Genomic DNA, 25081 nt, shown 5'->3' with positions numbered 1-25081 from the left:
TTATTTTCGCTTAAACGACTGAAGGAAAAGTAATGTGTTAATCGGAAATAAAAAGGCATAGCACATATCTAATATATTAAGCACTCTATGGGCTCAATAGGCGAGAGCAGTTACCAGCAACAATAATTACTGTAATGTATTTATTGTTTTTGTTATAATGTATTTAAATGATGTCGTCGACTAAGAAGAAACCTCGCGGAAAGAAAGATTCGTGAGTTTTCTTTAGAAACTTCCTATCCCAGTTCTCTAAATTTTATGCGGGTGGCTAAAGTCATATGTAGCCTGGTATTATTATGGTGGGTAACGACGCCCTGTTTGCTCGATTTTTCTTAATAGCTTGTTGTACTACTACCAGCTCTTTGTATTCTTACTAGTTGATAGTAGGGGTTCAAATCGAATCGTTTTGACAGGCAGCTTATACTGCGCGATACAGGACCAATCCCACAAAGCACAGAGCATCACATTCCATGATATCAGTCCTTGGCCACTGATTGTGGAGCACTTTTTTCCGCACGCAAATGCTGCATTTGGCCCGCCTTATCACGCATTATCAACTGCCTTAGAACCGACTCTCTTTATTTTGATTTCTACAGAGTTTCAGTGATAAAATATGACCAAGATTTCAGTCAATTTGTGTGGCACCGAAACATTACTTTTATAGCCAGTCCTCATACATGGTTTAAAATTGTTTGGTGGTGGATATTTAACTTCTAGCAATATTGTGGCTACTCATGTGTGTGTTCTTGTTTAATTTTCGCAGTACTTTTTCATAAATGATCGACCGCTACAAGGAACGTATTTCGCATCGAAATTTGCAGAACGAAGACGACAGAACCGTATTTATGCTATTTCTTCTGACAACGCATCTTGAGCAAAACAGCACAATTTTTTAAGGAGTTGGGGAACGTTTGTACATTTTGTACATTGTAGTTAAACTGTAAAGTATACAAAATTTTTCAGTTAAAATTAAAGCCGCTTTATTTGAAAAGCATTCTAAGAATTTCAGTACATATACAATTGTCAAATCTCACCTTTGGAGTTAATGCCGAATCGATGCTACTTATTTTATCTGAGATACGTGACCTTAAACCCTCCAAAGACCCGATAATTTCTAATCACCTGTGCGTATTATAATCTGAAACCCAATGATTTTAGGAATTGATTATGCGTTTAACTTTCTGAATATCGTTGACTGTATTCAAATCTCTTTTCCGTTTGCATAAGCACAAAGTTCCAAAATCATCAGAATACATCGTATGCTTTCTGTACTGTAAAATGAAAATTTGGTTTGAGGAATAGAAGGGACCCTAGGCATTACCTCGCGAGGCACCGGAGAAGCATGTGGCGAGACTATTTAACGCGTCCTTAATTTTTACGGCAAACAGAGTGTTTGTCAAGCATCCTACAGACTTGGAATAGATAGTTTACCCTATCGAACGCGTAACTTAATTTTTTTTAAGGGAAAGCGCTGTAAGAGTAAAATACATATATAATAAGTAATGTGCGCTATATGTCCTCAAAGCAGAATTAATGATTTAGTTCGATGCTACTTTTTCTTAATGTCTTAAGTTATTGTACTATGTCATTCATTTACTTATGAAAGGAACACTATATGGAATAACGCTATGCTTTGGGTAATGCAGTCTATGCACGATCAGTACCACCAAAGCGTTATGTCTTATGTGGACTGAGTGTAGGGTTCCAATCTGCCGTCGATGTAAGCCCTCTAAAGTTTTTTTACAGTTATTTGAAATAGCCAAACTTTTCTTCTAGTACTATTGATTTTGAATTGCCCTTAACCAACGTTATCCATATAATTTGTTTAAACCTTTGCCAAATGCTTATGCAACTTGAACAAAGTGGCAATGTATTAGCCTATTACAAGTAAATCGGGCGAACTTTGAAACTGAATAACTTTTAAATGCCGATACCAAACGAAGGGATTACAGAGAAGGGCCCTAGGTACCGAAAATCAGTGCTTAGTGGTGAAGTGTCTTTCTTCGAAGGCTACAGTGCAGAAATTCGTCGAAGATTGATAAGGGTAAGACACATTAGCCCTAAACAAAGGCACAGTGTGAGAACGTTGAGAAGACTTCAAAAACAGAGTGTCGAAGACCATCAAGAAATGACCAGATGTCGGAACCCGACGGGCTTTCCGCACCCAAAAAGCTTTTACCAAGACAAACCTTTAAGGAGAAAGTCGAAGGTCCCTATTGAATTGTAAGGGCCAAAAGGAACGTTTCACATGTTGCGTGTTACAAAATTACCATTTAAATGTTGAAGATGCAGAAGTAGAGTAGATAGAGTAGGCATGATTTAATATCTAACGCCAGCCGGGGACTGATCACAGGGAAGAATAGCGGCACCTTGGAGAGAAATAGTATGTGGTGGCAGTGTTGACAGACTCGTAAGGTGATTGTACTGCTGGACATCCAAAGCATCTGCTGCTATGAGATACCTGTCAAAAATGAAGTAATGAAGATAGCCCGCTACCTGGACTTCATCACAAAAATCATCCACCGTCCACATGGCAATCAAAAGCACGCAAGTTTGTTACTTAATTATAATGTTATATTTTAGCGTTAGCTATAACGATGCCTCAGTAGCTTCCAAGATTGAGAAAAGGAATATTCCACTGTCAATTCACTTCAAGAAACTATAGAGAAATTACATACGAAAATGTTAATGATACGTATATGGCTGTCCAGATGCTATTAAAGCGACCGCATATGCGTAAAAATCTCTAACATATTAAAAATCATCATTATTGTCCGAGTTCAAGAGTCAAATATAATAGCAGAATAAAATAATAGAAGTGAGAGTATAAACTCCTCGCTTCAACGTTATTTAATCGAAACCACAGTTAAGCAGTATCTAGCGTGACACCGACCAAGGTGTCCGTTGCCTCGCGTGCATTAACAAATGTCTCCTGGTCTTTGCTAATCCACCATAAAGCATAAACGATGATGATACTCATGTATAGCACATCAAACAACAACATGTCAGTTCATCCTATTAGGTCTTTTCAAGGAATTACGCGTGATCGCATCATGTCGAAAACAGATGGAATCAGTGTTCTCTCAATATTTGTTAATAAACTGCCAGTAAACCGCCGTTTGTGGTACATAAACATCTTTCGCAAGTTCTTTACAGTGTACGGCATTTGATGAAAGTGGTATTTTGAATATCTTTTGAATGCAATCGGAAGAATGCAGGAATGGACGACCCAGCCAAATTTGATTGCTGTCTAATCTTCTCCGATAAGCAAAATACCAAAGATTATTGTGCTTGAAATCGAAAATGGTGCCGTTTTTGGTGAGAACTTATCAATTGTTGTGGCTGCTATTAGTACCTTCGTCGTCCTGCTTGAATGATGCGCCAGTAAATAAAAAGGTTACGTCCAAAATCTAGTTGACCTGCTCTCTCTTGCTGATACCAAATCGCTGTGTATTCGATGTTGCAACTCGATCACTTCATAGCCCCATCTTTGGCACCTCCAGTCCATAGATAATCTACATAAGCTCACAGAAGAGCCATGATTTTCTAAATGTGAAAGCGGCCTTTGCTAAATACTATAAGGTTGTCTACATAAGGCAAAAGATTAATGACACTGGACAGAACACTAAGTACAGGAAACAACAAAAATCTAAGGCTGGCCACTTTAGTGTTTCATTAAATGGCTTTAATTTTACGACACCATTTTCAATAGAATCCATCTGACGTCGATACTTCTACTCACGAACAATATAAACAAACTTATGAATACGATTTTCGTGAATTGATCAAAAATCTCAAAATTAAAAAAGATGAGCAAAAACACACCCGCAGTGGTTGACTCGAACCTTTGCGGTTACCCCAAAAGGACACTATACCGCATTGCAAATGCGTATCAAGACTGCATGGAAAAGAGCAACAGGTTTCAGAACAGCACGACAGAAAAAGACAAAACACTGCGAACTCCCACATTTAGTTAAAGCCGCCTAACAAGCATTTGCTGATAATCCTTTTCTTTCGACCTGGTTGTTAGCGAAGAAATTTCGCTGTGAGTATACCTAGCATGTTCCTGATTGTTTATGAACATTGTAGGTATGTGTTGTATCTCAAAAATCTGATTCTTAAAAGCAAGGAGCCAAGAGATTTTATCGATGGCGTTTGCTAAATTCTTTCATTTGATCCTTTTCTGATGAAAAATGCCTATCATAGATACAAAAGTCATCCATGAAAACGATTGCTGGTTTGTTGACGAGATATCTTTTGCACGTAAAATCATACTTCTAGCTAAAGCTTATTCTGAGTATTGCCTAGTAAAAGAAAAATGCCACCATATTCCTTTCAGAAATACGAACGTATCATTAAAACGCTATTTATCTGCGTGTTCTGCGAATAGTTACATGATAGTGGGTACCTAAAATTACTAAAGGAAGGCCACATTTATTCCAGCGAAACGATGCATCAATACGTAGTAACCAGTTTGTGCAAGACTGGCTGCTTAAGAATATCAGTAGTGTCGTGGAGCACGTAAATCCGTCGTACAGATCTGATTAAAATTCTCTTGACTGCTATGTAGCCTGCGTTTTATGATGTATTCGCTGCTAAGATATTTTATTGTTTTCAACGAATATAGTTCCAGAAAATTTTAGGTCTGGTAGTGAAAAACTTGCCCGATCAACGTTGGATTTTTTTTACTGCACTTTTGTGAACTTTATCTTTTCAGAGATCGAAAATAGTGGTACTTAGTGAGCATAACGTATGGGAGAATACGATGGATGTAGAAGATCTTGAAAATGATATCAACATGTATGATTCTTTTTCAAATCGTGTTTCGCTTCGGCATTTCATTCATGAGCGAAATTTTAACTCCAAATTTAGACACTCGTGGTGTATGCATTTTCAATGATTTCTATAGCCGACGTTTTGTTCTGCAGTTTTTGGATAGCGCTCATATCAAGGTAAAAAAATTGGTGAGCAGAATATTAGCTAAAGAAATAACTCCATTATCTTGCTCCAACAAAGTGTCAAATGGCTTGGCATAATCCTATTTACTCATTATAAAACCTTCTTATTTAAATTAATGTTCATGTTTTTCATCTACCTGTAACAATAAACCTTGTGGATAGTTGCGTATTATGATTATTCTTGATTTTCAGACGGCGTCAAACTATTGTGGTTACGTGATGGATACTCAGGTAATTGGCTTCATGATGGTTTGCTGAGTGTTGAATTATATTTTTATTTTAGGTTTTGATTGATATGTTGAGTACATGTTAAGCCCAAGATTTTTCGTTCGTGATGTATAGCAACCACTTTTTATATAAAAGGAACAAATTTGCAACACTCATTTCGACATGGATAGGGTCGGCAGCCCCACTATAGGTATTGCACTCGAATGTATATTAATCTTTACGCGATACATGTCTTAGATCGGACCAGTTGACGATTCAAAGCGGTTTCTACTTTTAATATTTATTATTGGAAGAAATCGTATGGGGTCTAGATCGTAGGGTCACAGCTTTTCCTCTCCTCCTCCTCAAAGCCTATTACGGTACGGGGCCTTTTCTCCAGAAGTATTGTTAGGTGTTTGCCCTGCAAAATTCATGGTAACAACGCAAATAAGTCACTTACTGTATCAAAAGTTTCCATTCGTTCTGCTTTAAAATAACTACTAAACGATTTTAATATGTATGCTGTCAAGGGACCTAGCAATGTTCGCGAAGGTTCCTGAGGGAACTCATCACTAATATTTTGTGGGGACTGCCGAGCCGTGTGAAGATGTCTTTTTTAAGGCTCTAATAGTCGTTTTTATAGCTAGTATCGTATAAGTTAGAAGCCAACCAGAAGAGGCATATATGGCAATAAGAACACTGAACCATCAAGAAAGCCTGCGAAATCAATATGTAGTTTTTCAAATAGTCAAGTTGTAGTAGGCGAGTTCTGTGTTGGAGCTATGGTCAAGTAATTGATACAGATCACTCGTGTATCATATTTTCTATGTCATTGTTTTGACTAGCTAATACTTAAGTGAGTGGAATATAACTGTTTTAGTAGTAACTACATTCCCGTTTTTGATGTAGTACCATTACTTTCTAGTGTAGTGTCGTTAAAAAATGATTTCTTTTATGATTGAGGATTGTTAACAGGAATCTACATCTATAAAAAAAATTTTCCCTTATAAACATATTTTCTAAATAGCTAACGAGCAAAGACAAAAGCTCGCGCCTTCTTTTTCTGTAACTTTTTATATTTTTGTTCGACGTTGGTAAGAGACCTATCCATTGGCTAGCACATGCAACAATAGTAGGTAATTTCGGATCGTAATAAGTTAGAAAAAGGTCCGATTATAAAATTTCATCTAACTTCCAGCGTTATTTTGACCAGAACGATTTTACGTCCTTTTGGGGCAATTTAAATTAATATTTTTCTTTAACAACCAGACAAAACTCGAAACCAAACGCTGAGAAATAGGTTATTATCCCTAGTAGAAATCTCAATCCTACGTAAGTAGGCTCGGGCACTTGTAATACAGCTTCGATTTTCTTCGGATCGGGTTTTCATTTAAATATATTCAAAATGATTCTTAAAGAGTTGCGTTGAAATCTTATATAATTAACTTCAAACCCAAAATTGTGTATTTTTCCAAAAGCCCAAAAAAGGAAGTACATGGGCTTCCAAAAGTCGAACAAATCGATCATTATGCTCTGCTATTGTCCTGAAAACTGTTGCATCGTTTACGTAAGCTGATATTCCAGGGAAGTCAATTATTATTGTATTCATTATCTCATGGAAAATGGCTGGAGCATCTTTTACGCCAAATGGAGGTTTATGGTGATATCCAGTCTATATAAAGATCTTCAAGGGTATTAATAGTCAATAATGATTTTGACGTTTGATTAACTTTATTTGTACATAGGCATCGGAAAATCGATCGAAAAAGATTTACATTCCAGTTGAAAAGATATCTTCGGGCGAAAAGCATGATTGTCTTCTAAAGTAATACTTGGATCCTCAAAAACTCCGCACATAATCATATATCATTGGACTTTCTATGGAATAGAACGACTGAAGCAACATCATATGTGTAACTTATTTTTATGACCGTCTCTATTACATAGACGTAATTCAATCTTTAGTCTTGGAGGAACGTGGTATGGTATTAAGAATATTTGTGTTTCAGTATATTTTACAAATCTAATAGCAAAAGTCTCTGGTAAGCACTTTTATAGTCCGTTTTTGCTTTAATATTATAGAGATTATGTTTTTAATCTAATATTAATACAGATAATAATAGACAGGTTTTTAATCCCAACGAATCAACAACCGGATAAATTAATCTGTCTTTAACGAATCAGCCTCCGGATAATCTGAATCAAACATTTTAGCTTTGTTTATCCACTTGTTTCCCGATAGCAGAACGTAGCCTTCTCAATAATGTTTTCTTCCAAAAATCTATTATACAGCATCCTAAACAATTCCTTTCCACATATTTCTTGCTCCTAGAGAGTATTTAGTGGAAGTCGTCCTGTTTCTTTTTACTCATGTCAGAATCTTCTTTTACTTCCAGATTTATAGAATCGCAAGTGTTTTTGTCTTTAATGGTCACTGTTTTATGAAAAGAAAGCCGACACAAATTTTGTGAGTGAAATATCGACAGTTACAAGTTCTGATATTTACAAGCTTCAATTTTGTTGTGTTTGTATCTACCTGATCGTACATTCGTATTATAATGACCATTTATCTTGAAGTCAATATGGACTTCCCGTTGGTCGGTTGGCCGGAACACCTTTTTAAATCCTGACATAACCAATACGTATCTGGATATATAAATAAAATTCGTCTAAGGCATTCGAAACAAATTCCTAAACATAGCCTTGGATAACTGATGTTCGGTATTATCAGGATATTAGTTGCACGAAATTGAACAAGCCAGTAATATATGAACTAATACTACTGCACCTTGCTCTAATGTTTTAGATGAAATGGGGAAAAATGGATCTAAGGGTTTCACACTTCTGTATATCATAGAGATCTTATAAAATCAAGCGCTATAGATGCAGGTTGCTTATTTTAATATAAAAACGTTATACGTGTATTTACAATATAATTTATTTTTTTAGTACGTACTGGTTTATCTATAATACAAGTGAGTCATTCTGAGACTTCACTATCGATGTCGAAAATATTCCCTTCCCGCTTTTCTAAATAAAAGGTAAATAAAAGCAGTTTTTCCAGTGGGCGGCACTCATCTATCAAAGCCACCTTATATCTTACGATTTATCTATGCTTCAAGTTTTACGTTCGGTATTGCCGTTAAGTATTCAAACAGCTGGCTCTCAACACTAAACAAGGCCTGTCTATGCCAGGGTTCAAACCTAGACTACAAGGTATCCCTAAAATTAGCAAGCAACACCTTTTAATCTATCAGCATATATATATATATATATATATACTACTTTATGCATGGGCAAAGATCCGATTTAAAACACGGCTTCAACCAGGCAGGTAATAAAATTGAGAACAAAAACAGTGTCATGCATTGGCTGATACACATTTGGAAAATAATAGATCCACAAATGACACAAAAGAATGCTGTCCTGTCACGGCAACACATAAAAACATATTATTTTTATATTAAATTAAGTAAATAATTTGCCAACAATAAAATGCTGACGGCTGATTTTCGTCCTACTTCGACATTCTGCTAACATACCGTTGCTAATTACAGGAGCTATTCAGTTTTATAATCGCATGCATAAATCTCAGGAGTAACTTGATTACAATCACCATAATTCATTAAGGCCGATTAGTGGTCATCAGACAACCTCATTGAACTCAAACAACCTCCGAATCACAGTGCTTTATAGGAAAAGCACTACTTTTAAGTTTCCAATTAATATCTCCGTTTAAGGATACCATTAGCTTGTCTAGTCATTTTCTGTTTGGAAACTTCTCAAGGTTTTAAGAAAAGGAAGTAGACTTAAGTAGATTTAATTTTTTATTTGATCATTCAATATTTTTTTTATCTCTGTTTAAATTTTTGTTAAACTAATATAAGGTTTGGTATAATCATCAAAGCTAAAGTTTAGCCTGCGGGTATCCCCAATAAATCCAATGGCAACAGTCGACTATTTGGTCTCTTTTTCTTTCGATTAGCATCAACTGAAAAATAACCCGATGCAACACTTAAGTATCACGAAAGCTATAAGGCTATTTTACTGGGTGTTGTCTAGACACTAACCATACATAGGATAGTTCTATCAAAGCGTTTATCTGTGACGTCGATTACGGATCTGCGTCTTTATTTATTACTTTGAGAATAGTGCTCTCTGTATCTTTTTTGAAATATTATTTATTTATTTATACCTATTATATGTTATATGTAGCTCATTTGGGCATTTATTTCTCGCTGTTGTATTATAGGTTTATCACGAGACCCACATGGATGTTTCCAGTGTACTTTTTAATATGATTTCTTACCAAGGTCTTCGTAGGCTGAGACAAACTATTTTTTTAATTCAGGGACTATGCGCACAAGAATTGGTGGAATGATTTTATTGAGCACCGCCACTATAAAAGTTAATTCTTATAAATTTGGGTTGCAAGAGATAGTAATCATCATATTAACCTAACCTTATTCACATTATAAGGTTATTATGACGACACTCAGTGCGAAACAATAAAGACATTTGAGCTGAATTTACTAATGCATAACAATTATAATCTTTCATGACTATTAGAACACACCAGTATCACTCGTTTCATTGCAGTAACTTTCATGGGCTGACATAACATCGCAGCCAAAGGAAATCCATAAAATAAAGTTTTCTAACTATTCGTAGTGCGAAGTTGTGTAAATCGTTACTTTAACGTTCTAGTATAATTTCGGGATGCGTTACTTCAAGAATCTGATTACTTGCGTTCTCCCAAAATGCGCAGAATGTGTATAAACAAATTCAGAATATCCATGTATAATTCAACGGTGGCTAGCATATAGTCTTCAGGCGAGCTTCGGTGCATGATCAGTTGGGTGTCAACAATGATGAATATAGAAAAGAGTCCAGCACCGAAGATCGAAAGAAGCAGTTCACCCGATGACGATGGAAATATGGCGTTCATTAGCTGACCGAGGATAAGGACCAGCAGGAATGAGAGAAGACTGAAATGTTTAAGAAAAATTATGCCACTTGGCAGAAAGAAGACTTGAAGCCTTCCAATACTAAAGGTTAGTGGTTACAGAAATTAAAGCTCAGAGTTCGCCGAATACTTCTATTGAAAGCCGCTGAAATTCACAGTGTCAAAAAGGCGATACAACCATATTGAAAAATAAGCAAGGTTTGCTGTTTTTGACGATAGCGATCTATAGTTTTTTTATCCTTATGCATATGTTCCGACGGTTATTTGAAAGGCAAATTTTGTTATCTTTTTACGATTCATCCAATACTTTGTTCTCTTTGAAGTAATTGTTCTTTCTGAGAGTTTTCTCGCTCTTTTTTATTTTAAAATACACAACACTATTTGAACTAGTGTTTACAAAAGAAGGAAATAAAACCTGCCTGTAAAAACTTCCATTCGGTAAGTCTTTCGTTACTATTTAAGTATGCTTGTATTTATTTTATTAAGCAATGCAACGTAGAAAACTAATTTGCAGTTACTGCCAAGTAAAGAGCTAACAGTCTTACAATTTGCGATAGCCGATAGAACCTTAATTATATGAGTCCGGTATAATTAGATTGAGATGAAAATTATATGAGTCCGGCATAATGGGGGGCTCGGATAAAACCAAAAATAAGGAAAGGTTCTATTTATGGCCCAACATGCAACTCTATGGCACTAAGTCCCCCTATCGTAACCGGTAATTCAAAATCATATTGTGCTGCGATATCGAGGTCTGCTAAGGAAGGAAAAAACTAAAGGTCTGCTATGGAACACTTGTTTCATCTGTTCTAAAAGCTTGTTGTTTACATACAGAGCAGGCATGGCGGTGAAGTCTTTCTTCGTTTGTAATGTGAATGTAGTCAAAGCAGCAGTGACCGCAAGAGTGAGCAAGAAAGCCTGGAGCACCACGAGTTGATCGTAGAATGACACCACAACACTAATTGTGTAAGCTTGAAGAATAGTCTGTAAATTTTAATAAAATAATCAGATATACAGCAAATTAATATAAGACAAAGTTTGTATGTTTAAAGTATAAATCCTAGTTAAAATAACCACAGTTTTCCAGGTGCATATTAGTTGTTTTCTCACTCTAACAATTATTTTTTATTTCCCCAACATCGGCCCAATATTTAATAATCAAGGAAAATTTAGTACAGTGTAGTTTGCTTTTAATAATGTAAAAGTAGAATATTAGTAATAAATACATTTTAGGCTAACGCAAACTACCAGCTATAACATGCTTATCGAATTCGCGATGTTAATGAACACAGCATTAGCATTGTTTTTAATGCCGCAAAAAGCAACTCATCAAAGAGCTTTATTGTGCCTATTGATGGAGGAATATTTTAAAAATTATTAGTCCGCGATTTAAATCACAAATGTAAGTTGTAATCGCGAAATAAAAACATGACCAGTAAGAATGACACTTAAGCCATATGCACTGCAAGAATTATCGAAACAGCTGGTTTAGATGTAGCCCTAAAACTCATACAAAAAGGTCCGGCTTAGATGTCCAGCCTATATATATATATATAAGAAGCACAGGTAGGGTTACAATTGACGCCGATAATTATTTATATTAAAAAATGCTGAAAATGATAATACTAATAATTATTATTATTGAATAGAGTAATTGCTTTGCAATGAAATACGACACTTTATACCACTCACTCCTCATTGCGGTACAAAATTTTTAAATGAAAAAATCATAAGGAATTAATTCTGCGTGTGTATATCATTTCGTGTTGCACAGATATTTCTTATTTTCTGTGGTATTCCTTATTTTTAAAATTTGAAAAGTATAGATTCTATGATCAAAAAAATTTTGCGCGATTTTATATATTATATATAATATATGAAATTGCGCTATATTGGCTTAAGAATAAAACTATTTTCTCCCCTGCTCATAAGAATTTACAAAGCTAAGCAGCCCTATATAAAGTTTAGTTTAACTTACTGTGACATTCACTTATATTTTTTATTTTATAAGAATAATATATGTTCCAATGATGATGTCTAGGTTAAAGTAACGAACTAAGTAAACAAGCCAGAAAAATATATAGAATGTCAGACTTTGGATATATTCTTCAAGCGCTGATGCAGTTTTCATTAAAAAAAAATATATGCTTTCTGGGATGTATTTTTTTAGATTTTTCGTTTTCCTTTCATTTAAGACAGACGTCACTCTCAGATATATATTCACAGAATAAAGCCTGACTGAAGCTTAGTTGAACGAAAGGCTACCTTCAAAATTGTAACACTTTGCTTAGTATTCTTTACAGTAGCCGTATACGTATACAATGATTTAGAACAGACAAGCATTGTTGGGCCAGCTGAAGTGCACCACTGGTGCCTAAGCGGTTCGTTTAGGCAAGAAAAAATAGCCACTCCGTCATTACAATTTTCCACCTTAGTGGTCCTAGCTTGCGATAGCTGAAATTAGCTAAGTAAAGTTTGGTTTAGCTGCTCAGCTATATTAAATTGATTCTTTATGAACTTGCCATCATTTTCAACTCCAGAAAAGAACGTGTGCCAAATAAGGCAAAAGATAATAAAGCCGTATCCACCGAAATGGCATCTCCGAAGTTTGTTAGAAAATATGTTTTTAATAGAGAAAAAAACAAAACAATTTCTAAGTATGCTCTGTTCATACACTAAGTGGTCTAATATTATGCATTCTGCCCTCTTCAACTTAAATGTTGACTATCGGACTGTCTACTTCGATAAAAACTACAACAAGTACATCACGCTCGTATTAAGCATTAAACAGAAGCTTAGAAAAGCATTCTCTAGTTTACTGGTGCGTACTTAATGTATGTCATGCACTGCTATAACGGGTTTGTATTAATTTATTTTTAATTTATAGCATCATAATTCACAATACACCTTGCCTTATATAACGTTCACTCATATTACATATACCGCTCATTGAGTGCATAACTTCAACCCGTCTACTGAGTATATGTAACTTACCCATTGTCTCCCTTACAATTGGGCCACATCCATTCAAATCAAATTTCAGTACCTAAATGATGGAATATTAAAGACACAAACTTTGCAGACGAGATTCGTCAAAAACATTGGCCTCAATTAAATGGTTTCCAAAAAGCACCCCTGTCCTTTCGGCGTAATGCTTAAGACAAAAGATTGCCTCCACTAAAAATGAAAAGTTATGTATACTTACATACAACCCAAGAAGAATATAGTTCACGGGAGTTGCCCTTCGCTTGACAAAAAGGCAAAGCAAAGTTCCCATGGATAGCACGAATGACGTTGGTAGCATCCAGTGGTTTTCACTAATGAATAGTTTTACTGAGGGAAGAAACATTGCGATGGCCGTCAGCGCTACTGTGAGACACAGTTGGATGGATAGAATTCCATATACCTTGCGTAGAAATCCTGTACAAAATACACAACCAATTTGATATAATTAGGTTTAATTAAAAAAAAAAAACTGCTGTAGGTTTTTACGTAAATTATTTAAAAGCATCTAACTACTTTTGTAGAAGCCCATCTTTCGTACCTTAATATATTTAAGACCCGAAAGCATAGAATACGTTAGGCACACATAATCTTAAAAGTTTACCTCTTTGAAGAGATAAACGTTATACGCGCTGTATTTCTATGAGTGCAACCCAGTTAATAATAAATGTTATTGCTTTGCTTAACGCTACGATTACCCATTCCTTTTGAGAGACACGATACCACAGCTATGCTTGTCAGCGGCAAAGCTATGTTAAAAACGTCACTGTGTATGTAAATGTGTGCCAAGTCACCCACTTGTGCGCTATGTGCCAAAGTAAATAAGCTTGAGTCGTCCGTAAGGGGTCTTATCTTGGAAGGATCACTTACAGGATATTCAAGCGAGTAATCAGATATATGCCCGAGCAATTTATACAATACAATACATATCTACTTATTAGTTTGTCTAGCATTCTTTAACTTAAAAAAAAATAGTTCGAATATAGCTAATATATGTTAAGAAGTTATTTGGCTCTATAAGCATAGAATCGTTCTGCTATGGAACGGTACGATCTGCTTTTTGAGCCAAAATCTATGTTATCTCTAACGTAACTTTCGACTTTTTTTGAAAAATCCAAAGTCATTTGCATGAAATCGTGATAACCAGAAGATATAGAGAACACTAAACACATCGATATTTCGACCACCAAAATAGATCGATCAAATAACCGCTAGGATTCACTCTAAATGTATATGCATATGAATTTCGCAATTTTCCGGTGAGGTAAATGTTGTTTCAGCGTATTCTAACACTTCTGAAGTCAGCGGAGTATCTGCCATATCAACCAACATACCGGCTGCAAAGAGATCGACACAAAAACGAACACTGAAGTATTAACGGGACAATAGTCATAAAGTACTAAGTATTAGAAAGAAAGAAATGCTGAAAAGAAGGCCTAGATCGTCATGCAGCAATGTGAGTCATGAAAGTCTTAGTCGAGCAATCGGCATTATACCGACTGTTTTTAAATAACATATAATTTTTTTAATGCGAAACCACTGAAGTGAACTTTAACACAGAAAGATGACACAGCTTTGCGATATGAGTTTTTTAAAAAGATTTTCTTAACTGATTTTCTTTTCTGTACGACTGGGTAGATTTTGTAATTATTACTCGAAGATCCAAGGTCCACATATGTGATACATTTCCGAACGCAGACGATTTCCGCTAACGATAAACGTTAAAATTCGTGTGCTGTCAAATGTGTTATAACAGTTAAAACTCTGGCTTCTGAGAACGTACGTTTATCAACTTCAAGTTCGAAAAATCAGAAAAACAAGCAACTTACTTGAAAAATGGAGTTGCTCCTGGAAAGCACCTTCTGCCTTAGGTCCCTAGATGTGCTCAATATATAAATATCGATTGAGGACTATCAACCATGATACTACACTCATATGATACATTTTAATATCGGTAACTGGAAATTTACTTATCTTCCAGCTTGGCTTTAGCTTAGGATTAACTTCAGCATTCGTCGTTTTGTATTTCCTTTCCTACAAAATTAAACTTGTTATCTGTCCCATGTAAGCCTTTAAATTTCGATGATGATTGTCAATATAAATGCTTATACTTTTGTTTACACTCTTGTGAATATTGTACTAAAGCAGCTTTTAAATAAAGTAAAGAATATTTTATTGCATTCATTTCTTACATCATCATGCTGTTTTCTTTCTTAACTTCAACTAACATATACCTCTGTTTCGAATTCATTTGTGAATACAAAACTTGGCATTGTCGACTCTAAGCAATGGAAGTATTAAATAAATTTCTATGACACAACTTCATGTAACTATCTCTCTATTTATTACTATGTTCTAAACCAATTTTTTTTCATTTTAATACTTATAACTTGAGAACAGAAAGTATGGAAATATACGAGATATACACATATTAGTTCAATACTAAATACCTCTAAAATAATTATTTACAAAACAAAAAGTCTGTCTGATTAGCACAGCTGAATGATAGTTTCACTCAGTTTATTCTTCATTAACAAATAATCTCACAAATGCTTGCACTTTTTAATAATATCTTATATATATATATATATATATATAGGATTTGTCTAGTAAATAATAGATTCCTTGTTTTAGATACATGTTGTAGCTTACAAAAACACTGTTATCTATTATTAGGAAAATTCATTTTAAAGAGTGCAAATTGACAATGGAACAGAGTAGACTCTTTAGGATTTATCCATTCTCTTATGAGCGGAAAGGCGTGAATATATTTCACGGTGTACTTCTATGTAAAAAATATTTTTTATTGTTATGAATAAAAAAACTTCATATTACGACCTAGGTGCGAGGCATATCCGGAACAAAGAAATGGTTTATTGGAATAATAATATAAAACAGTTTCCAATAAATTGCCCAAACAATATGCATGCTTTAGACCGGCCTTTTTGTTTTATTATAGGTTAAATGGTGTCGATATGTTTAACCCATCTGGGAAGTCCACAATGATATATAAACGTTCTATTGTTAATCTTATTATGTATGCTGGTAACTCAGAAAATGTTTCCATTTTATTTAATTTAACTCCAGTTTTATTATCGTTCAAACAGTTCTTCGTTACCCACCTATAGTTTTTGCTTATTTTATCGAACAACAAAACTATATTTAAGATAAACATGGATAGAATAGTAAAAGTCATACCCATCCGAATGGTGACATGAGCCTTGGCAACGGAGTTTCTGAAGCTGAAGTCATCCTGTATAGACGGCTCGCCGTTCATACTCAGAAGTGGATCCCTCATCTGCATTATGAAGCTAATGGGTGCATGTGAAGAAACCGAAGCACTTAAAGTTCTTTCACTGCACGGTACGATTTGAAAAAAGGTTATAGGCTAATACAAAACTTTGATAAATTTACGACAGGTCGATCACAAACACAATCAAGAGAAATACTCACGTTGTACAATATCTATCAACCAAATAGTTATTAACTTAAATAAAAAATGCCTTTCTGGCAACTAAAGGAGCAGTATATAAATAAATTACACAAAATACAGTTTACTTGTTTCGTTTGCGAATAGAATGTACAACCAGATGCTACCGCAAAGCACAGATCACAACGTACAGGGAAAAAGGAGATTGTAGACACAAGGAGGGACAACAATCAGCTGACCTAATAGCAGGAAGCCGGATGGCGCTGCGCGATACTTTTGAATTTTTGGCGCCACAGAGCATTTACGACGAAAGTATTGCATAATCAATCGATTATTATTAACAAGCTTTCATTTACCTTGTATTTTCATGCTGTTTCTTTCCGTGCATCACTAACTCTTTCCTCATGTACTGATTTAAATAAGCGCTTTCATACTAAACATAAAAAACCGGTTTTTTACTGATGTCGCATTCAACACGAAACATTGTAATCCAATGATTTCTTATTGTGCCCCATATGCATAGTATTACAAATAATATACTAATTTGCGTTGTACTTATGCGCAATCATCTCAGGCCAGGAGAATCCAAAAAAAAACACAGATACAGTCCAATAAGGAAGGCTTATTAGGATTATCCTCTTAAAAGAAGGAATAAGCTGAAAGGAGTGGTGCCTGACGGACAGTGAGAACATCGCACACAAGATTTTGCTGCTTCGTCAGGTACTTTGGAGGACAAAGCCCGCCTACAACTCAACACGTCTTGGGGGATGGAGATCTGGACAGGACGACGGACTGAAATGCGTCTTGTAAGCCCGCAAATCCAGTAGTAGCTCTTGCAAACTTTGGTTTGAAGTAACGTTGGAATCAATTTTATACCATGGTCCAAGGATGCGAAGTCCGTAGTTTAATAGGTGACCATTTAGTAATGCTAATAAAAGGTTTGGTCTTATAATGCATCAGGTCTCAATCTTGGAAGTTGACTATATAAATCTCATCCAAGGAACGCTCTTTTTAAAAGCAATGTAAACCTCTTTTTGAAAGAGTCCTTATTGATCGATTTGGGGTCTATGAGAATGTATACAGCATAATACTTTTACACTGCAGGCTCATGTCTTACAGCAAAACGTGTAAGTCCTATTTTCGAAGTAGCCAGTCCATGTATGCATAGCATAATAGCTAATTGGCTTGGTCTTACGACTCCTGACATTTCGTATTATTATGATACCATCGGGAGCTCTTGATGAGATATGTATTTGTTATAGACGTCTTCTGCGTGCCTTCGTTTGGAGGTATCGTATGGTCCAGCTCGGCCGCTTGCTGTATGAGCCTATGACAAATTCTTGAATGCTCATTGTAGTGGGTCAAAGAAAAGAATTTTTACAATGTTTAAACAAATTCAATCTCTCTATCTTAATATAAGCGACAAAGTTCAGCGCCAAAACAAAATACTGAAATTTACCCTTTAAGAGTACAAAAAAATGCGTCAGATTTTAATAGCCTACGTAAGCCAAATAAATATTGCGCCCACTGAACTGCTGCGCTTCTTTAATCGTTTACGTATACACTTCACAAGAACAAGCAAGGGCACTTTAGCTTTTCGTCATCATTGTGCATTTAGAGATGTTAGGTGAGTCTCTAAAGAGGAAATGCTGCCTGCGCGTAAACGCTGTGGAATAGTTTCAACCTTAACACCTTGAAAGCAAATGCGATCAAAATAGTTCCATTCTGAATGACGATAATCACAGTTCGGTAGACTTTGAATTCGAACGTTGACTTGTCACTCATCTAGCTAAATACTTCTTCTGAATGTCGCCTTTGATTCATGCCAGTAGAGAGTAGGATCCAAGATGCCTGCGCTTTGGAACAGTCGATAGAAACTAAACGGCTTCCACTAGTACAGACAGTAATCAAACACGTCAGCGCGCCTTTATCGCGCGATCACTAAATTAATTCAGCTTTTTTTGAGCATTGATGATAAAAAGTATTTTATTTATGTGAGTGAAACTTCTTAAAAAAATATCTAACTAGTTACCAGAATTCAAAGTCAGAATTAAGTAAGCAAAATAACCACTCGATGTAGGCAAGTTAATGCGTAAATCAGCCGGGACAGGAAACGCAGTATCATTTTAAATGATGTCCTGGTATAGTAACGCTATCGATACGCCAGTCCTAGCAGCATGGAGGACATTTGTAATAAGAAATAAAAACGTTTCATTGATAGAATGTGCTGAGTATTAGATTTAGATAGAGCTTTTTAAAGTAAGACGTTAAAGTTATGTGCATTTTATCCAACCCGCTAATATACTGTTAAACAGGGTTACTCAAGAAAATCTTATACTTGAAAGACGTTGCGTTGTTTTAAAGAGAGCCAAGCTTGAGGTACGAAGAAGAGACGGATGATAGGAGAAAACCACAGTACTTAGTTTTTGTGAAAAACGTCAAAATGCAAAACTTAGGCTTTAAATCAAAGGGTTAAAATTATTTAAAAAATACAAATATAGGACAATAGCAATTAAACAGGATTCCTATAGGACAGAAGCGGTAATATGAAAGTACATTACAGAAAAAGGTAAGTCTACCATAAAATTAACAACATCACAAATATTCAATAAATGTGCAGTAAAACAGTTTATTTGGACAACTATTCGTGTCCTAGAACCGACATGTTGTAACGCTCCGTAGACTCATAGTAGCTAACTCTAGAAGAAAACGACAGTGTAAAATGAACAAGATGGTCCTTGTTATACATTGCTTGGGAAATTTTGTAAAAGGAAAGAGTGGAATACCAACATTTCTAGAAATAAAATTGTAGAATAACACTACATACAACAAGATTAGACTAGATCGGAGAGTACATTACGCAAAAAAATCCACTGAATTCACTGTATCAAAGAAGAAATACGCCATTACTATAAAAGCGGAAATAGATAGACGATAACGGCGGATGCGAAGGTAGAAAGGATGAATGGATTAAAAAGGTAATTGAAAGATGGAAGGAACAAAATGAAAGGTAATATGAGCATTCATATGGAAGCCTGCTACGGAATTATTGATATGCTGAGTGCTTATACCTATATAAATACAAAAAAGGAAGAAATTATTTTATCCTTCACGGAAGAGTTTGACATAACATACAACAAAAAAAAAAAGAAAACCTGGGCAGTGGGTTACTCGTATGCGCCTAATAATTTGGGTGCCTTTAAACTGTCCACTTCCTAGATAGCTCATGGAAGTGATTTTTCTAGCTATAATAGAAGAATAGAATAGATGTAACAAACAGTTATTATTAAGATTATTATCATTATTAAAATACAACTTCATTAATCGAACTTCCTCGAATAATCGTAATTATTTTGTAGAAGATATACAGACCTTGGAGCATATTTTTCTCTTATTTAGCAATACCAAGTTTATAGATTTAATGCCTAAAATGTGAATAATAATTTAACTAAAGCTCCTTTTTTGTTCATGGTTATTCTTGGATATTGTCATTACTAATCCTCATGTTTCTTACATCGCCTCCAAGGGGGGTACGGGAAAATGTAATGCCGTAAGTAAAGCTGATATCATAATGCCGACATTTGTATTCAAAAGTAAAAAAATCACGTGCGAAGGTCCTTTTCTCTTTAGCATATTACGAATACGTGCCTATGCGCACTGTGCACAAACTATATATCAATAGAGTATAACTGTATGTTTGACACTCGTGCTATGGGAAGCTATAGCGGTGTTTTATCGACCTATGTGTTTTACAGTATGGTGATGCTATCCCCAAAGCTAAAAGCCGTTGAGAAGTTGGGTCTTTTAGTTAGTTCTCTCAAATGACGACACACATCCTACAGGAGCAGTGAGAATAAAAAAAAATTCGTAAGCAACATAACTCTGCGTTTTCTTGTACGGAAGTAAAATTGCACGTTATTCTTTACGACAGTCTTGTAGTTTCCGTATACCTATTGCTCATATATTATAGCACCTAATTTAAAAAATCAAATTTAAGCGCTTGACTGAATACAGAACAGATTTACTCCTGGAGGCAATACCAAATGAGACTTGCCAAATGGATATATTGTGCTGGATACCATGTGCCAAGCTCATAAGGCTGTTTTAAAATGGCACAAAGTAGTCAACTGGGTTTTTTAAATCATCGTCTAATTCGCAATAACCTCCTTACGTTACACATACTAAAAGCATCAATAACGTCTTTGGGTCAAGTATATGATAATATAACACTGCTTTGCTAACAATGCGTTTCGGATTGTATTCAATGCTTCTAACGCCACTCTTAGCACACAATAAAGGTATGTTTGTATTTATTGTATTATATTACATATTATAATTGCAGATAAGCAACTAAGGGATTACTCTTCTGCTTAGATTGTTTATGGAAAATATAAGGAAAATAAAGTTGAGTAATACACTGTATTTGCTTCATCACAATATTACCGTAGGTCGTTATAAACTCGCTATATTTTTTTAAACCCCGTTGTATTTTGCAATTATTCATTGCAGACGCTACAACTCGGCTAACATTTTTTTGGCTAGTGATTGTCGTGTTGCTCTTGGTCGTGCTGCATGTCCCGCCACTGGTTGGGAGTTAGGGTTTGCTGTGTAAACGAGTGAATCACTTTCATCTCCTCCTTGACAACTGAAAACACGAGACGCTGCCGTGCCTGTAACGACATTCCCTCAAATTTAGGGGATACGATGACCGCCTGAAACAATAAAAAACGGAGCTTTAGGAATAATTATACTACTTTTCTTTAAATTTAACTTATGTCGCATGAGTCCATTTTGCAGGAAATTTTACTTTGTAAAAGGATAAAAGGAACATTGTAGTAACAATAGATGCTTCTTGAGGTATGACGCCACGTTTTCACTGACTGTCAATTTCATTTTTCGATAACCGTGGATGTATACCGTAGCTTACTGTGGGTCCACTTCTGCTCCTCGATAATGGCCGAATAAGGCAAATGTAGGCTTACGAGGAGAAAAGTTAATTTAACCTAATGTCAATTAAAATATACATTTACTTCAAGCAGATGCTGCTTCAACTTAGGTCTTATTTCAACTTATTTCGTAACTCTAAATATAGTTTGCTTAACTGCAGATTTACGCCTTTTTCCATTACAAATCTATGTTTTGCCATTATATAGTTCACATGTCGGTGATGACCATAAAATTATGACTAATATAAACGGTCAGAAACTTTCACGTGATATTATATGTAGAGATGATGAACGCAACGCGGTTGTTGAAAGCTTTGTTGTCTGACTTTTGCAAATCTATTCTGGTTCGCCCTTCTCTCTTGAGACAACTTCCAGTTTTCCTTCTTCTGTTATTCCCCTGCATATATCTTATTACGTATTTTTACATTCATTCTTTTCTTATATCTTTTTTCGATTATTTTGCGAGCTACCGTAAATAGAGTCTGATGTTTTTTTCGGTGTATTACACCTAGCGCCTGCATTCCAGACGAGAGGCTAGATGACAGGTTCAGTGATGACGTACGTAACATACAGCTTAACACTGCCGCTCACCAGAATTTTTTTCTGGAGGGTTAAAAATGTTCCTCAAGCTTAGCTTTACTTTTTCTGTAAAATGTATTTTTTTAAACTATTTAGAAAGTTTCTATTTTTATGTTGCTCTGGGTACGCTGAATTTAGTTTCGCTAATCAAATCACTCTCATATTCACCTCGCCGAAGAGCGTTTTACAGTACATCTTTCAAATACCATCATGAGTTAAATTTTCATATGGTCAATCATGGTTCCTTTAATTTGCCTATATAGCGAAATTCGAAAACACCACATTGCTCTTCGAGGATCCTAACATTTAATTTGCTTTACGAACATCTAGGTCTTTAAAAAATTTAAAAAAATAAATAGCAGCGATAAACTTCAATATATATAGCGTTCGCATCCTTCCCTTTCCTATTCAGCTTGAACAAGGCGCATCTATCAGCAATGCACTTTAATAAATATCTTTTTAATTTTAATAGAGTAGTGGTATTTTAATTGGATCATAGGATAGGTCGTCGTTTGCTAGCAATAGGATTATTTTTACTTTTCATACTGAAAGGTTCTTCGTTGATCAGGTCTTTTTCGTTTCACCATATGTTCGAATGTATATGTATATGTACACATAATTCTGAAGATTATCTACGTTTACGCGTACCTGTTCAAAGTAGCATCTCAAAACTAAAGCACATTTAAACCATTACATGTTAATTTATTTTTCGTCTATTTTTATGTGTACTTTTCCATTTAGTAGTTTTACAATTCGCCTTTAAACTCATTATTATTTTAGTAAATTTTTTCAATTCATTTCTCTAGTTGCCTACATTCAATCTAGTCCTTACGGCGTACATACTAGTATCTGAACGACGGCAAAAAGTACTTAAGATTTTTGTGCACAACAAGCTCATAATAATTTAGTACCATTAACTGGCTGCCATTAAGCGATGCTTAGTCATTTATAACCGTGTTATACCTACCTCGAATTTTTGACCGCAGTTACACGACGAGACATCCTTGAGACGCAGAAAGGTTGTAGACAGTGCGCTTTTAAGCTTGTTCTCGATGTCCTTTGGTCGGACCACCTTGTGAGCACTCTCGGACACCATTAACCGAATTGGCCTAACTAGAGATGAACGTTTTTGGAGCACTCTTATAGTATGTCCAATCATTTTACAACCAAGCTCGGTGAACCAAATGAGTAACAAAATATATCACATTAATGCGCATGTTCATATAATTTTGAAAATAAATTGTGGAACAGAAAAGGGTTGCGTAGAATTGTGCTGAATAGAGTACACAACATGCGAGAGTGATTTGTAAAATGTACAGGTAAAGCTTTTCTAGAAGTAACGTTCCGTTTTGTCGCCTAACACTTCATGTAAACATCTGGCTTGCGTGTATGAACTCCGTTAACCAGGCTACAAATGAAAACCTCAAAAAGAGTGCACACAGTCTTTTCGCTCAGTTTCTTCGCTTTACGGTAATTTTTAGCTGTACGTCCAACATACACTTTCTATTGTCTTAGATAATGACATTACGTCAGTTGGATTAATTTAAATATCATGCATGTAATTAACGATCCGTATGATCGCTGATTAATGCAGCAGGTTGGCTTACACACAGATCTGATACTCACCAGTTATTATCTTTTCATATAAGATTTGCTTGTATTATTCGAGCTAGTTCGGCCTGTGTTCAAACAGAACGGAGATCACTGGAACAAAGGGGTGAGAGAATGAAGCTTATTTTACAAAAGTTCGATTCAAACCTTGGCGCCAAGTTGTCACATGAGCCAAATACTCACAGTCTACGACGAGGAGACATGTGTAAACATAACAAATCCAGCCCTGAATCGATCATGGTGCCGTCATTTCCGTTACCGTGCTATGCTTGAATGTAGTATACGGGTCCCATTAAAAGTAGAAGTCAAGATTTTCGACCTATTCCTTGGCGAAGCTGGCTGAAAAACGTGTAAGTGTACTCAAGCATAAACTGTGGATTCAGAGCAGCGAGATAGGAATCATAATAATGTTATTTTCGTTATTATTATTCGTCTAAAATCTATTTAAATTTATTAAGAAGATGCTACATCTATCGACGACATTTTATGATTTCGATGACGAACATTTTACTTTGTAATGATAGTTGATGTATATTTCGCACCAGATTTGTAGAATAGTTAGTACCCGACAATGCAGAAGTGGAACTGATGATTATTGATGGCCAAGTTGGTATGTCGCAGCCACCGACAATGGATGTCCTTGCAATGGTGCAGTTGTAGTACTACCTACTAAACTTAAAGACAAAAGGTGGTCTAAGTTTAAAATATGGCGTTGACATGTCTTTTTTCGCGCTGGACGACAACCGTCTAAAGCAACGCTTAACGAGAATTCCAGACGGAAAATCCATTTACTCACAACGCCTATTAAATAAGAAATGTTATCTCTATATTCGGAACCGACAGAAGTTGTGGTACGGACCCTAAAGATTGAAGTTGGTTTGAATCTGTTGTTTTGAATACGTAATTGTGAACAATAGATACCAACGATGAGTGTTATAATGTAAATGGTTGCACTAATTGTGATACTAAAGTGTGAACTCATAACTATACTTAGAAGATATATTGAAAACAAAAGGCTTGCAGCAAGTATATTGGAACCTAAATGCAAACCGATGCCATGATTTAGAAGAAATTTTGTAAATAAAATACTTATTAAGAAAAAAATAAAAAAAGAAAAGTAATAAAAGTAAAAAAATACTTATTATATGAACGAACTTCAGCCTACATATATATATATATATATAATAAAGGGTGAAGTTCATCTATTAATGAGTAAATGTTCAACCATGTGATTATACCTACCATTTTAGTAGCAGAACTCAGTTTGGTGGGCATAACCAAAGTAACAACAAGAAGCACATTTAAAGCTGCGACTGTCATGTTTTGTATTTATAGCACTCATTGTTTCAGTTCCTAACAGGGACTGAACAGGAGTCGCACCACT

General features: G+C 35.3%; 2 protein-coding genes across 5 annotated transcripts; both read right to left on the bottom strand.

The window, feature by feature from the left end:
• Nucleotides 1-8976: 8976 nt before the first annotated feature.
• On the bottom strand, nt 8977-16442 carry LOC111272628 (protein lifeguard 4; the record flags this gene model as incomplete). Its single annotated transcript, XM_022854199.2, is given in 4 exon segments — nt 8977-10150; nt 10961-11112; nt 13334-13548; nt 16330-16442. Coding segments are annotated over 4 exon segments (727 nt in total), but the record flags the coding sequence as incomplete, so codon positions are not given.
• A 3383-nt stretch (nt 16443-19825) lies between these two features.
• LOC111272627 (uncharacterized) lies at nt 19826-24777 on the bottom strand. 4 transcript variants are annotated; one of them, XM_086973354.1, is made up of 3 exons: nt 23713-24777; nt 23054-23195; nt 19826-21273 (listed from the first exon to the last, which is right to left on the bottom strand). In XM_086973354.1, exons 2-3 carry the CDS (start codon nt 23180-23182, stop codon nt 21100-21102), a joined length of 303 nt encoding a protein of 100 aa, XP_086829480.1. In that variant the 5' UTR covers nt 23183-23195; nt 23713-24777; the 3' UTR covers nt 19826-21099. The 4 variants fall into 4 exon arrangements, with proteins under 4 accessions (XP_086829480.1, XP_086829479.1, XP_086829478.1 ...); XM_086973353.1 differs by having other exon boundaries at nt 23054-23199; nt 23713-24776; XM_086973352.1 differs by having other exon boundaries at nt 23054-23257; nt 23713-24775.
• Nucleotides 24778-25081: the final 304 nt, after the last annotated feature.

Source organism: Varroa jacobsoni, unplaced genomic scaffold (assembly GCF_002532875.2).
Source record: "Varroa jacobsoni isolate VJ856 unplaced genomic scaffold, vjacob_1.0 contig02790, whole genome shotgun sequence".
Taxonomy (NCBI): domain Eukaryota; kingdom Metazoa; phylum Arthropoda; class Arachnida; order Mesostigmata; family Varroidae; genus Varroa; species Varroa jacobsoni.
Note: the sequence above shows the minus strand (reverse complement) of the source record. Positions and strands in the feature narration are given on the sequence as shown.

Bases quoted from the DNA above. Each gene is read 5' to 3' on its own strand.
- LOC111272627 (XM_086973352.1), bottom strand. From the start codon at position 23,245: ATGATTGGACATACTATAAGAGTGCTCCAAAAACGTTCATCTCTAGTT. The intron at 21,274-23,053 runs GTAGGTATAACA...TTATTGTTTCAG, and splicing joins ACTGCGGTCAAAAATTCGAG to GCGGTCATCGTATCCCCTAA.